This window comes from Emydura macquarii, unplaced genomic scaffold (genome assembly GCF_026122565.2).
Source record: "Emydura macquarii macquarii isolate MOO-44397 ecotype Brisbane River unplaced genomic scaffold, CSIRO-AGI_Emac_v2 contig_98, whole genome shotgun sequence".
Lineage (NCBI taxonomy): Eukaryota > Metazoa > Chordata > Testudines > Chelidae > Emydura > Emydura macquarii.
This window is the reverse complement of record NW_027130235.1, coordinates 787-13,632: the sequence shown is the minus strand read 5'-3', so window position 1 is coordinate 13,632 and position 12,846 is coordinate 787. Positions and strand designations below refer to the sequence as shown.

The 12,846-nt window shown below is 41.7% G+C and overlaps 1 protein-coding gene across 1 annotated transcript; it reads left to right on the top strand.

The window, feature by feature from the left end:
* The first annotated feature begins 3,739 nt into the window (after nt 1-3,739).
* On the top strand, nt 3,740-10,834 carry LOC137149908 (cytosolic phospholipase A2 gamma-like). The gene is made up of 5 exons (XM_067543552.1): nt 3,740-3,793; nt 5,503-5,548; nt 6,663-6,817; nt 8,254-8,422; nt 10,301-10,834. The coding sequence occupies exons 1-5, from the start codon at nt 3,740-3,742 to the stop codon at nt 10,471-10,473; spliced, it is 597 nt and encodes a 198-aa protein (XP_067399653.1). The 3' UTR covers nt 10,474-10,834.
* The last annotated feature ends 2,012 nt before the right edge of the window (nt 10,835-12,846 follow it).

Genomic DNA, 12,846 nt, shown 5'->3' with positions numbered 1-12,846 from the left:
ATTTCCCATCAGTGCAGCATAGTCTGGACGCTGCACTAATTAGAATTTAGAAAGTCGATGAGACATAAACAAACTACTCTGCGTAGCTTGTGTATCTCCCATTGACTGCCACCAAATTTTGCCGTGAGTGTAGACCAGGCCTGTGACTGTCTGCAGCTCAAAGACATCACTGATGGCAACCACTAACATGTTTCAGTATGGCAACACATTCCTGGAAACCTGCAACTCTCTTTACAATAGTAGTATTGGTTCTGATTTGTATCTGAATTGGGACGATTGAATTGTGAGTATTGGTTATCCATTACAATAAATATTAACGCTCATATTCTCTGTTTGACAAATGATGGCTCAAGAAGAAACCATTTTGTTAATATAGAAATTTTTACTTATGGAATTAATTATGATGCTAAACAGTAAAGTGGACCGGGCCATGTGTGTGTGTATGAGAGAGAGAGAGAGAGAGGGATAAAGAGAGAGAGAGAGAGAAATAGCTTTTTGATTAAATGGAATTATTTTAAAAATATACAATTTCTGTTTACATTGATATTTTGCGGATTTTCGTAATAATATCCCTGACAACCCAAACTCTCTACATCCTAATTTTGCAGCTAAAAACAGCTTTCACAGAAAAATGTCCATCAGCCCAAGTGCTGATGTGTCCATATTGCCAGACAAGGAGGAAGATGACATTAGGGGTAGGACTTTGGACTGACCAGAGGTGTATTAATGAATATATTTTGAAGACAAGAGAGGAGGCAGTAATTGAGAGGGGAAATAATAAAGTCTGGACACTGATTTTAGCCATGTGGATACACAAGAAGGGATAATTTTTTGATAAGTTGAAAAGGAAAAAAAACCTGGCAAAACCTGGAGACGTCCCAGATTAGAGATAGGAGAGGGAAGAATCTATCCTGCAGTATTTTAACTAATATTTTTGTCCTTAGGCTACTGGAGAATATCTTCATTGTGATCTGAGTGTTGTTTCTTAAGGCTTGTTTACATAACTACAGATGGTGCTGCAGTTGGGTCATTGTTGCACTGTTTTGCCAACATTTCCTATAGTGATGGAAAGGGTTTTTCCATTGCTGTATTTAATCCACCCCACTGAGAAGCAGTAGCTAGGCCAATGGAAGAATTGTTCCATCAAGTTAGTGTTGTCTATGCTGGGGCTTAGGACAGCTTAGCTACATCTCCCAAGGGTGTGAAATTGTTCACAACCCTGAGTGATGTAGCTAAGTCGACATAAGTTGTAGGTGTAGACCAGCCCTTAGATGTTTGTGTTATTGTCTGTGGCTGTATGAAATGACTGGATATCCTTGTGACATTTTCAGGTGATATGGAAGGGACATTACAGAGTGATCCAGCAGGATCTTCACCAGGTAGGTGTATATATTCCTGGATCTGTGACGCTGACCCTACAGCTGCAGCTGCTCTTATGTTCACAGCATTGAAACAGAGAAGTCAGATTAAAAAAACCCACTAAATACGCTTACTAAAGGATTGCAATGTAATATTCCTTTATTTTTTAAAAAAATCCAGAACCTTAACACAGGAAACAAAAAGAGAGAGAAAAAGCAGGCTGCTCCTAAGGCAGAGAGGCACAACTCTCCTCACCTTGAGCTAGGCTGGATTTTTGAAGAATGACTGCTGAAAAACCTAGATCACATACCTCGCTCAAAGCCCCGGAGCCTACAAGCAGACCAGGAAACCCCTTACAAGTAAAGTGATAGCTAACGGGTGTTCAGTACACCACCATTTCACTGCCATCTGTGGAACTGCTTCTGATCTGCTCCTGCCTGAGAGGATAATCATATCCAGTTCGTTAATGACACAAATGATTCTCATGATTGATGAGCATGTTCTCTGTTTGCTGAGTGCATGCTGAGAACCAAAGCCTCCTGGGAAGCTCCTATTTCTTTATTAATCTCCATCCTTAGAGGTTTTTAAGGCCTATCTTGATAAAACCCTGGCTGGGATGGTTTAGTTGGGTTTGGTCCTACTTTGAGCAGAGGGTTGAACTAGGTTACCTCCTGAGGTCCCTTCCAACCCTCATCTTCTATGATTTTATGATAATATAGGAAACTTTTTGATGCTCACCACCAAAGTATCTGAGACCTTAAGAAAATTCAGGATGGGCAACTGAGGTTCAATGAGAAATAAAGTTGGGAAATTTAAAGGTGTCTAACCAAGTTAAAACCAAATCCAGTGTGGTTAAATGAGATTCGAGCACCTAACTCCCTCAGGCTTCTTTAAAAATCCAAGCTGGTTACTATAGCTTCGTCACCATTGTATGGACTGGAAAAGTGCGTGGTGTCTCTGTGCAAATGATGCCACGCACCACGTGAGATTTCTGTTGCTGGATTCCTTAATGCTGTCCAAGTAGCCAAGGAGGAAACTGAGAGACATTGCAAAAGAGGGAGAGAATTGTAAACTGTGTAATAGTCAAGGGGGCTGCAGTGGAATGATTCAAAGAGGGCATTTCCTAATCAGAATCACAAGCAAAGGAAGGTCATTTTAGCAGCATGTTAGAAATGTGGACAGACTGGAGTGTAGAGTGTGTGTGAGGGGAGCACTCTCTGCATTAGGGAAGCTGTAGAGAATCTCACAGTTATTGTCACCTGTGATGTTCCCCTCTGCAATCTGGACTGGTATATCACTGTGTCACCCCAATCCCCCATTCATGGAGCATCTGACTCTGCTTTGCTGTGGGAGCCCCCACTCCTGGCCAGCTCACATACAGCCACCAACAAGCAAGTTACCCCCACTCCCCCGACTCAGTGTGTGAGTGCCTCTGGTTGGCCACTCAAGGAATTATGCAATGGTATGACCCCCCCCAGCTAATATCCCCAGTCCCAGATGCCCCCTAGGAACTGCCATTTTACAAAGTTCAGTGTTGCCCACTGGACTCTGCAAGCTCATGTGTTCGTCAATTTACCAAAGAAATTGATATGCCCCAGCTCTGTCATTTTAAATGAAGTCTCTGCACACACCAAAACCACATGCACTGCTTTAGATAAAACAAACAAAGAAGTTTATTCAGTACTGGAAGATTTTAAGTGATCATAAGGCAGAGGAAGGCAGGTCAGATTTAATCGAAAATAAACAAAAGCAAATCTCATTCTAAAGTAAGCATAACACTTTCAGAAGCCTTACAGTCTTAGGTGGTTCTCACCCCAGGCTGTTTGGTTGGCCTCCAACCAGGCTGTCCCCTGTGGACATGCTTCAGTCATTTGATGTTATTTGTAGCTGAGTTGCAAGACAGAGAGAGAGCCAGCAGCCAAAATGTCCCCCCTTTTTCAACATCCTGCGTCCCCCTTTGTGGCCTCACCTCCCCCCTTCAAGATCAGGTGACCAACAGTATTCTTGCATGGTCTTCTCCCCGTCCTGAGTCACTGAGCATCAGGTTATCACATGCTTAGGCCTGTCCATTGATCCTGGAAGAGCTGGGTTGTTTCATTCATGCCTTCGTGAGCTGTGAGCCACCTTTCTATTTTAATGTTTGCCTGGATCCTCCTCAAAACATGCCAGGCACATATTTGGGACTATTACATAGCAGAGCTTCATAACCAATCATGTGACATTGCAAGAAGCATACTACTATAACAATAATGTTCAGTGTGTCATGAGCATTCCAACAACACTTGACATGACATACTTCGCATTAAACGACACGCAATTACGCTGTAAGTGTGAACATGAATGATACACAATCACACCATAAGGGTGTACAGGGGGTACAATGTGTCACATCAACAGAGATGGTGCAGCCTGTGAAAAAGATTTTAGCCGAAAGGTAAGTTTAGAAGGGATATATTTTAGGTATTTTGTGAAGGAGAAAGTGGCAAGATATTGGCACAGCCTAGTAGAGGAGTCAAACATACTGTAGATTAGATCTTATATTTCTACCACGTTTTTTTTCTTTCTTATGATACTCACAATCTGCAGGAAATGTTAACTTGCCTTAATCATTGTACCCTGAATGTAGTTTCCTAGGTGATTGTATTATTGTCAGGGATAGTGTGTCGTGACTGATAACCCAAATATATTTTTCAGATACTAAGAACAAATCAACTATTGAGTTTGGAGACATTAAGAAGAGATTCAGGCCCAATGTAGGGACTAACTCTATATATGTGTAGGGTTTTCTGTCCTGTCCTTTATGAAAGTTTCTGAGCCCCTTCACAATTATTTATTAATGTGTTTTCAGAACGTCCCTTTCAGTTGGGGCAATGTGATGATTCCTGTCTTATAGATGTGGATCTGAGAAATCATGGCAGATGTATGGTGGGGTTTTCAAAAGGCATGTAAGGGACATCAGAGAACAAGCCCTGTTGACTTGCAGTGGAACTTATGCTCCTAAATCACTTAATGCCAAATTTTTAAAGGTATTTAGGTACCTAGTGGTATTTTCAAAAGCAGTCAGTCATCTGAAACTCATTTTGTATTGATCAAAATGTTTTGACTGAGTCAATTATTATTTTGGGGGTAAGGGTTATTTTGATTATGACCATTTCAGGGGTGTGTGTGTGTGTGTGTGTGTGTGTTTAAACTGGCCACATATAATAGTGAAACACTGTTTCAGCTCCTTAGGTTAAAATTAAATATTTTTTGTTTTTCAAAATCATACAGCCAAAATGAAACATTTTGAACTGGACAAATGTTTAAACTTTTTACATTTTTTCCCCATTAAAACCTATTTGCCAGAATTGACCTAAATTTGGCAAATAATTTTGGGCCATGAAAAAGACACTTAAAAAAATTTAAAATCTCAAAAAAATAAAGAAATGTTCCATTTTCAGTCAAATCAAATATTTAATTCTACCTAAAATAATAGTAATATTTATTATATTATAATAATTTATTATCATTTCTTCTGTTTGCTGAAAAATTGGGAAAAATCATTTGGGGATTTTTAAAATTCTAATTGTTTGCCCATGGAGCCAAGAAATCAGTTCTTTGCACAGCTCAATCCATCAGCTAAAAGAACAGGATCACATGGTGGAATGTAGGAAATGACATAACTTCATCAGGTGTTCTGTGAAGGGTAGATCTGTCAGCTGACACGACACATCTCAGTCCAGACAAGCGTATGTGAGTCATTATGTGGCACAGTGGGGGAAACCAGATGCTCAGAATATCACGGCTTCTGTCTGTCCCAGTAAAGAGGTCCCTTTGCTTTCCTTACAATCAACTGTGCTTTGCAGTTTTTGCTTTATACACAAGTGCTGTGATTTTTCTCCACAGCTCCTTGTCTGCACTAGCAAATAAGAGATAAGAGAAACTCTGCTGATTTTCAGAAGTTCCTGAATATATTTAAATAGTTAGTTTAATGCTGGTTTTTGCCCTCTAACAGGCTCGGTGGTGGATTATGCTAGGTTGTGTGGAAAAACCACTTGTGATATCGTATCCTGGAAATGGGGAACCAATAATAACTTTCTTTACAAATGCTGTAAGTAAAATACGGGTTAGTGACTCTGTGGTATGGATGTCTCCCTTTCCTAGGGTACTGTTTTGACAGCAAATACAACACACAGAATCTATGGGAAAGGTTTGTCTTCCTATATAGTATTTTAGGGTTGGAAGAATTCAATTCATATTTTTTTTAAAATTCCGACGAGCAATATCAATGTTTATTTTAAATGTTTTAAAGATTTTTATTAATTTAAATTTCACAATTGCATGAAATTAAGGATTTCGAGTAATTTTTATTGATTGAAATCTTCACAGTTGCTGACAACTATGGGGAGAATCAAATGATATTTAATCACTCATTTGACACTGAGAGTCAAAAAGTTAAACCTTTATAAACCATTAATACACAAACTGTGAACATCACATGTCAAAATATGCAGAATAAACTTCCTTAAATCATCCTGTTTAAACATTCCTTAAACTTCCTTAAAACATCCCTGTTTTTAATATTGGTTCACTAGTCTATTTCATAACGACCCTAATTCAAAAGTCTATATCACTGGATTTTCACTTTAAATTCTCAAGAGTCATTTTTCTTATTTTGCTTATCAGTAAATTTTGATTCTCCGTGGAAATAGACTTTCACTGGTTTGTGTGCAGAGGGTGAAATCCATGTTTACTGACAGATACAAATCGAATACTTTGGAGAACATACCATCTTAAGATTGCAAAGTCAAGAACTCAAATGTTAGGGCAGGTCAGAATAAAGCTTCCCCATGCAATTGTAATAAAGGGGCCTTCTTCAAAGGCATTATGATATAGCTTTAATTACATGGTTATAGTCCCCGCACCCACCCACAGGACTCATAAGAAAATTGAAAACTCGGTAATGGGAAGTATTAGGCAGCCTTAACTATAGGCGTTGCTTCCAACAGTGCTCACAATGATGCCCCGTAGATGGGAGCAGATGTTCAGGAATGAGAAAGTGGTGGCTGTACTGTATAATGGCCAGTGGGTGGAAGCATCAAGAATAAGAAAGGGGTGAACTGTCTAGTATAATGGGCACTAGGGATAGCAGAGTCTGAGGGGTGGGTGGGGCAGTTATGTTGTATAATGGGCAAAGGCACGGGCACTTTCCCAGAGCACAGTGACAGTGAATAGCGTTTATTGATCTTATCCACTTGCCACTGGGCAGGCGCAGATTCTAATCGCTTAGTATTAAAACTTTATTTTTGGATACATTCCTTTAGCTGCTATTGATTCCTCTGAGCTGGTGAAGGATAAAGTCGTTTCTTTGGTTGATGCTGGCATAGCTATAAACTGTGCTTTCCCCCTGGTTCTCCGTCCGGACAGGAAAGTGAAACTGATCCTCTCCTTTGACTACGGCCCTTTGGAGCCATTTAAGGTAACTTCTCTCATTGTTAGCAGTTTTCCAGTTGTTCCAGTGAGCATCGAGGGCCCAGAGCGCCAGGTCATGTTTGAACACAGAAAAATACGTTGTCCCTGACCCCAGGGGATAAGAGTCCACCAAAGAAATTTACGATCTTTAAAAAACAAACGAACATTATTTTCTTTACGTCATTGCTGGAGAACAGCTCAGGACTGGAAGGAAGCAAGAAAATGTATCTCCTTCTGAACCTGCTAGGCAGGGGTGTCAAACATCCAGCCCGTTGGCTGCATACGGCCTGCCAACCTTTGTGGTCTGGCCCCTAGCAGCAGCACGCGCTGCCGTGACATCTTGCGGCACTGTACTCTCTGGAGGCGGCACGTGCTGCTGCCAGAGGGTACAATGCTGTGAGATCTTGCTGTGGTGCGCGCTGCCACGAGATCTGTGTACTTGGCGGCAGCGCGTGGAGCGCTGTGTGCACGAGACACAGTGCTCCAAAAGTGCCTCGTACTTCAATTGATGGTATGTATGGCCCACTTGAAGTACACTTAATTCAAATCTGACCCGCCGTAGGAAATGAGTTTGACACCCTGTGCTAGGGGAAAGTTTAATGGAAAGAATCCAGCCATTCAAGTAGGAAGTTGTTCTGCACACTGAAGTCAGCACTAACACTTTTGTGAGGTGTCCCAGGTCCCCGTAGGAGGAGATTTTCCAATGGACAGTTCGGAGTCTTAATCAATGGAAATCAGGCAACAAATTCTCATGTGTGCCTTTGCAAATCCACCCCATAGTGATCTTAGGGAAGGAAGTCTGCTTTACATCTTATCAGAACGATGGAACCTTTGGTAGCCTTGAGCTTCGATGTAACAAGTACTGAGGTGAATATTGACCCAGAGAGGAAAATATCTCCTGCTGAACCACGGTGGGTGAGGTAATGTCTCTTATTGGACCAACTAGTGTTGGTGTGAGAGAGAAGCTTTTGAGCTTACACAGAGCTCTTCTTTGTGTCCTACTGAACCACTCATTTCTATCCCTGTTGAACAGCAATGGGCTGCTGTGATCTTCTATCTCTGTGCTGGGGTATTGGAGCCAATGTGCCATGTTTGATCCATGCTTATGTCCGTGGGCTGAGATTTTTAAAGGTGCCTAAGTGCGTTAAGTGCTTAACTCATATTGAATTTTCCAGGGAGGTAAATTCATGCTTCTTTGAAGTTCTTTGGAAATCCCAGCCAGAGGGTCTCTGTGTAGACAGCCATGAGTTGATGCACAAACATTCTTCCTATCCCAAGAGCAGAGGGTATGGTTTCTACCAGCGTTTTTCGGATTAATCAATTTAATAGAGGGCTCAGAGAAGAAAGTTAGCTCAAAACACAAAACTATCTGGTCTTGAGTATTTGACTTTGTGTGAACAGCAGTCCTTTTAAATGAAATAATCAAAATTCCCTCACTCATAGGTAATCAAGCAAGCTGCCAAATACTGTAAAGAAAACTGCATCCCATTTCCTGAGGTAGATGAGAAATTGCTCCAAGACGCAGATAACCCCTCCGATTGCTACATCTTCAGAGGAGATGGTGCTCCCACCGTCATGCACTTCCCACTTTTCAACAAAGTGAATTGCCCGGGTAACTTTAATGTCATGCCAATTTTCTTAAAGGCTACTGATGTCACTCTCATTTCACTTACATGGATGACTTAAATACAGCTTAGTCTGGTTTGTGCTGGGTCAAGAGAGCAAAGGGACATAGGGATTGAGATAAAATGTCACTGCAATCTAATGCAATGTCCTGTTTTAGAAAGTATTCAATGATAGACACTTAAGAGGAAGTTGGGGGAAAAACACAGAGTAAGTAGTTATAGAGTTATCTGCACATAGGAGATATTTGTTATAGCCTCTGGGGTTTTTTTGGCTCTGAATTATAAGCATTTTTGGACCAAATTTTCAAAGGTATTTAGGCATCTCCAGATGCGGATAGGCACCTAGTGGGATTTACAAAGTGCCTAAGTGAATTAGGTACCTAACCCACTCAGGTGCTCTTGAAAATCTTAGTAGTTGCCTATTTACATCTTTCCACACCTCAGTAGCTTTGCAAATCTAGCCCTATATCCCTTCCATTGTTTTAATTTTAACTAATTTAAAAGTGAATCTTCAAAATATCCATAAAGATGCTTACCTGTATTTGGAATTCTACCAGGCTCTTGGTTTCACTGAGAGGTGCAGTGAGTTCCACAGGTTATTTTTTGTTGTGTAAAAAACCAGTGTTTGCCGTTATGAGTTTAGCGTTTGCAGATTTTCAGTTTCATCAAAGGAGCTAAGAATCAATCACCTTCTTTCTTTAGCACCAGTCATGACACAGGAGCCAAATCTTCTTTTTATTACACAAGTGAAGTCAAAGGAATAAATGTAGATTCAGGGCACAGCTACACTGACAGCAGCAAAGTCGCCGCCGTCAGATCGACCTATCTGGATCGATGGAGCGGTCAGTGAAGACTCGCTCGATTGATGCAGAAGTCGATGCTGTAAAACCACCCTCTCAAGAGAAAACACCGCACAGAAGGGAAGCACAGCAGTCGACGGGAGTTACGGAAGTTACTCTGCGTAGCTTGTGTAACTCCCGTGGACTGCCGCTAAATCGCCAGGTAAGTGTAGACTGGGCCTTATACTAATACAGTGAAAAGATATGTCTGGCACATAAGGACAAATTCAGAGAGGAATGCAAAGGAGACTAAAAGTTGGTGAACTTTTCACCTTCTCTCAGCTGTCTGGGGATGCTCAGACTCCCAAGCCATCTGCACAAATTCTATCTGCTGTGAATGCGGAGTGCGATGTCATTAGGTGTTTGTCTACCATAATGACAGGAGTCTTGTAAGAACTCAGGGACAATATGTTTAATGGAGTCTAATAGAATTAGATACCAAATGCCATTGTTCCCTTTGAAACCCACAGATAGGTAGATAGATGCCACTCGAGGTTAATTTATCTTGGCGCAACAGAGAGCAGAACATGCTCCTTGTTTTTTCACAAACATGCTAATATGGGCACTATAGAGAAAAGGAAGGAGGCACAAGCACAGTAGAGAAACAGGAAAATAAGAGTATGAATTTGGTAGAATCCGAGGAAACAGTCCGAGTCAGCAGACAAACTGAGGCAATAGCTCAGAGAAGTGCAAAGTATCCATTTCAGTTCAAGAGCCTGTTGACTCTGAACCCTAAAGATGACAGTTTACACAACTATATTAACTATGTCACTGCTGATCACTGTGGACAAACCTCTAGATGCTTTGAGATTGTGAATAGAGCATTTGTGAAACCCCTTTCCCCACACATCAGCCTCAATTGTTTCTTCTCCTTAAGTCTGGGAAACAAGGTATCCCTCTCCCGACTGCCTGGGAACCCAAGAATGCAATCATAGTAACAGTAGTAGATGTTATTGACACTACAGTAGTAATATTAATATCCTCATCCTAAAAACATATTCACATCTTTTCTCTCTTTTCTTTCAGGTTGTGTGAAGGAATGGAAAATTAGATTCAGCGTTGTTCGCTTTGTCTACAATGAGGGAGCCGTCAACGAACTCCTCCAGGCAGCCAGACTGAATGTGTCAAACAACAAAGACAAGATCCTGCACGAGATCAAACACATCATGGCTCGCTCCAGCGAGAAGTCAAGCTCTTAAAAAGACTCCTCTCTTTATGCCCTGCATAGGTTAAAGCCACATGGTAGATTTTGCCAACTAAAGAATTGTCAGGTAGCTGGAAAATGTCATTATTTGGGATCACACTGGGGAAGGGAGTCTCTGCCTCTGGTGTGAAAGCACTAGTACCTAGATCTTGAGTTAACCCCTTAACTTCACTGCACTATAGTTCAACAATTCTAGTTCTTCTCATTAATCAAAGAAAAATTCCCTCTTGGTATAAATCATTCCTTGCTTGCTGTTGTGAACTATTGCTCAACCAGTCTCTGATCTGTGAGACGCCAGATGCCTTTGTCTCCTGCTGCACAATTCATGTTCAATCAATAAAGCCTACGGAATCACACCATTCGCACACCGTGTGCCTCTATCCTAACAACAGCCTGCAAAAGCACAAGCACCTAACACCTGAGGTAGATGCCATCTCCCCTAGTTCTTATCACACTACGGGGAATTTGATACATAGAGGGTGTAATAGAAAGTAAGAGCCTGAGACATGAGGCCTAGCATAACAGGCCAGATATGAAGCCTGACCTAAAGTAATGGTCGTCTGGTATCAAGCAAAGCTAGCAGAAGTCAGGCTGTGAATACTGGCAGGCTCACAGTAACTGGCAAGGACAGAGCTGGTGTAACAAACACACATTCCAAAGAAAAGCTAGGCACATTCCAGAAAGGCACCGGGACATCCCAATATGCCAGAGATAACGAGGGCTCACTGACCTCCTCAAATGACACTATAATGGATAGAAATGTCTTGTTCATGTGATGAATAGAGATGTTTTGACCAAACCATCCACTACAAGGTAATGGGTGGAATCTTACCACCTCGAAGGGTGGTACCTTGCCTTGTCAGGAGGTGACAACTACACACATCAGAGGGGTAATACCAACTTTTTTGTATCAGTGCATAAAAAAGGGTCTCAGAGGAAGCATCTTTGGCTGGCCGAGGGGGAAACGGAAAGTCCTGCCATTTATTGAGCTGGTCCATTGTGACAAACATACATGTATTAGTGGGCCTACAGATTTTGCAGGATACTAGGACCGTGCTCGCCCACAATAAAATTGGCCTGGCATCTTCGTTGCTAAAAGATCTGTGATCTTATTGAATAATTTGATCTTGGAGTGGTGTCTCGATTACCTGCGCAGACCTGGGACAGCATACACACTGGGAGAACGCACACACAGCCAACAACTGACAACAGAGGGGCTAGAAAAATGATAAACTCATTTTGTGAAGGGGAAATCATTTTAGTTTTGAAGGTGTGTGCATTTTTTGTGTGTGAAAACATTATTGCAAATGCAATTGAAATAGTTATCAACATTTTTTTTAACAGAAACCCATATTTTGGATACACAGAACATTCCGATAATATTTTGGCTGGTAAATTTTGATTTAAAAATGTAGATAAAAATGAAAAAAAGAAGAATATGTAACGGTCAGCTTTCTGTTACAATCCAGCACGGCTCCATTCGAGTTGGTCCAGTTGCACACAGATACAATGGGGACCAGAATCCTGTCCAGTATTTTCTTCTAACGTGCAGTTTTTGTGAGCTGCGTACCAATATGAACATGAAGACTCAAATATTTGATGTCTCGATGTCTAGTTGGCAGCTGGTAACAAGCGGAGTGCCCCAGCACTCGGTGCTGGAGCCGGTTTTGTTCAACGTCTTCATTAATGATCTGGAGGATGGGGTGGATTGCACTCTCATCAAGTTTGCAGATGATGCTAAGCTGAGGGGAGTGGTAAATATGCTGGAGGGCAGGGGTAGGATACAGAGTGACCTAGAAAAATTGGAGGATTGGGCCACAAAAATCTAATGAGATGCAACAAGGACAAGTGCAGAGTCCTGCACTTAGGAAGGAAGAATCCCATGCACAGCTACAGACTGGGGACCAACGGGCTACGCAGCAGTTCTGCAGAAAAGAACCTGAGAAGTACAGTGGACAAGAAGCTGGATATCAGTCAACAGTGTGCTCTGGTTGCCAAGAAGGCTAACGGCGTATTGGGCTGCATTTGTAGGAGCATTGCCAGCAGTTCTAGGGAAGTGATTATTCCTTTCTCTTCAGCTCTGGTGAGGTCATATTTGGAGTTTTGTATCCAGTTTCTGGCCCCACACAACAGAAAGGATGTGGATAAATTGGAGAGAGTCCAGAGGAGGGCAACAAAAATGATGAGGGGCCTGGAGCACAAGACTTATGAGGAGAGGCTGAGGGAACTCGATTTATTTAGTCTGCAGAAGAGAAGAATGAGGGGGGATTTGATAGCAGCCTTTAACTACCTGAAAGGGGGTTCCAGGGAGGATGGAGCTAGGCTGTTCTCAGTGGTGGCAGATGACAGAACAAGGAGCAATGGTCTC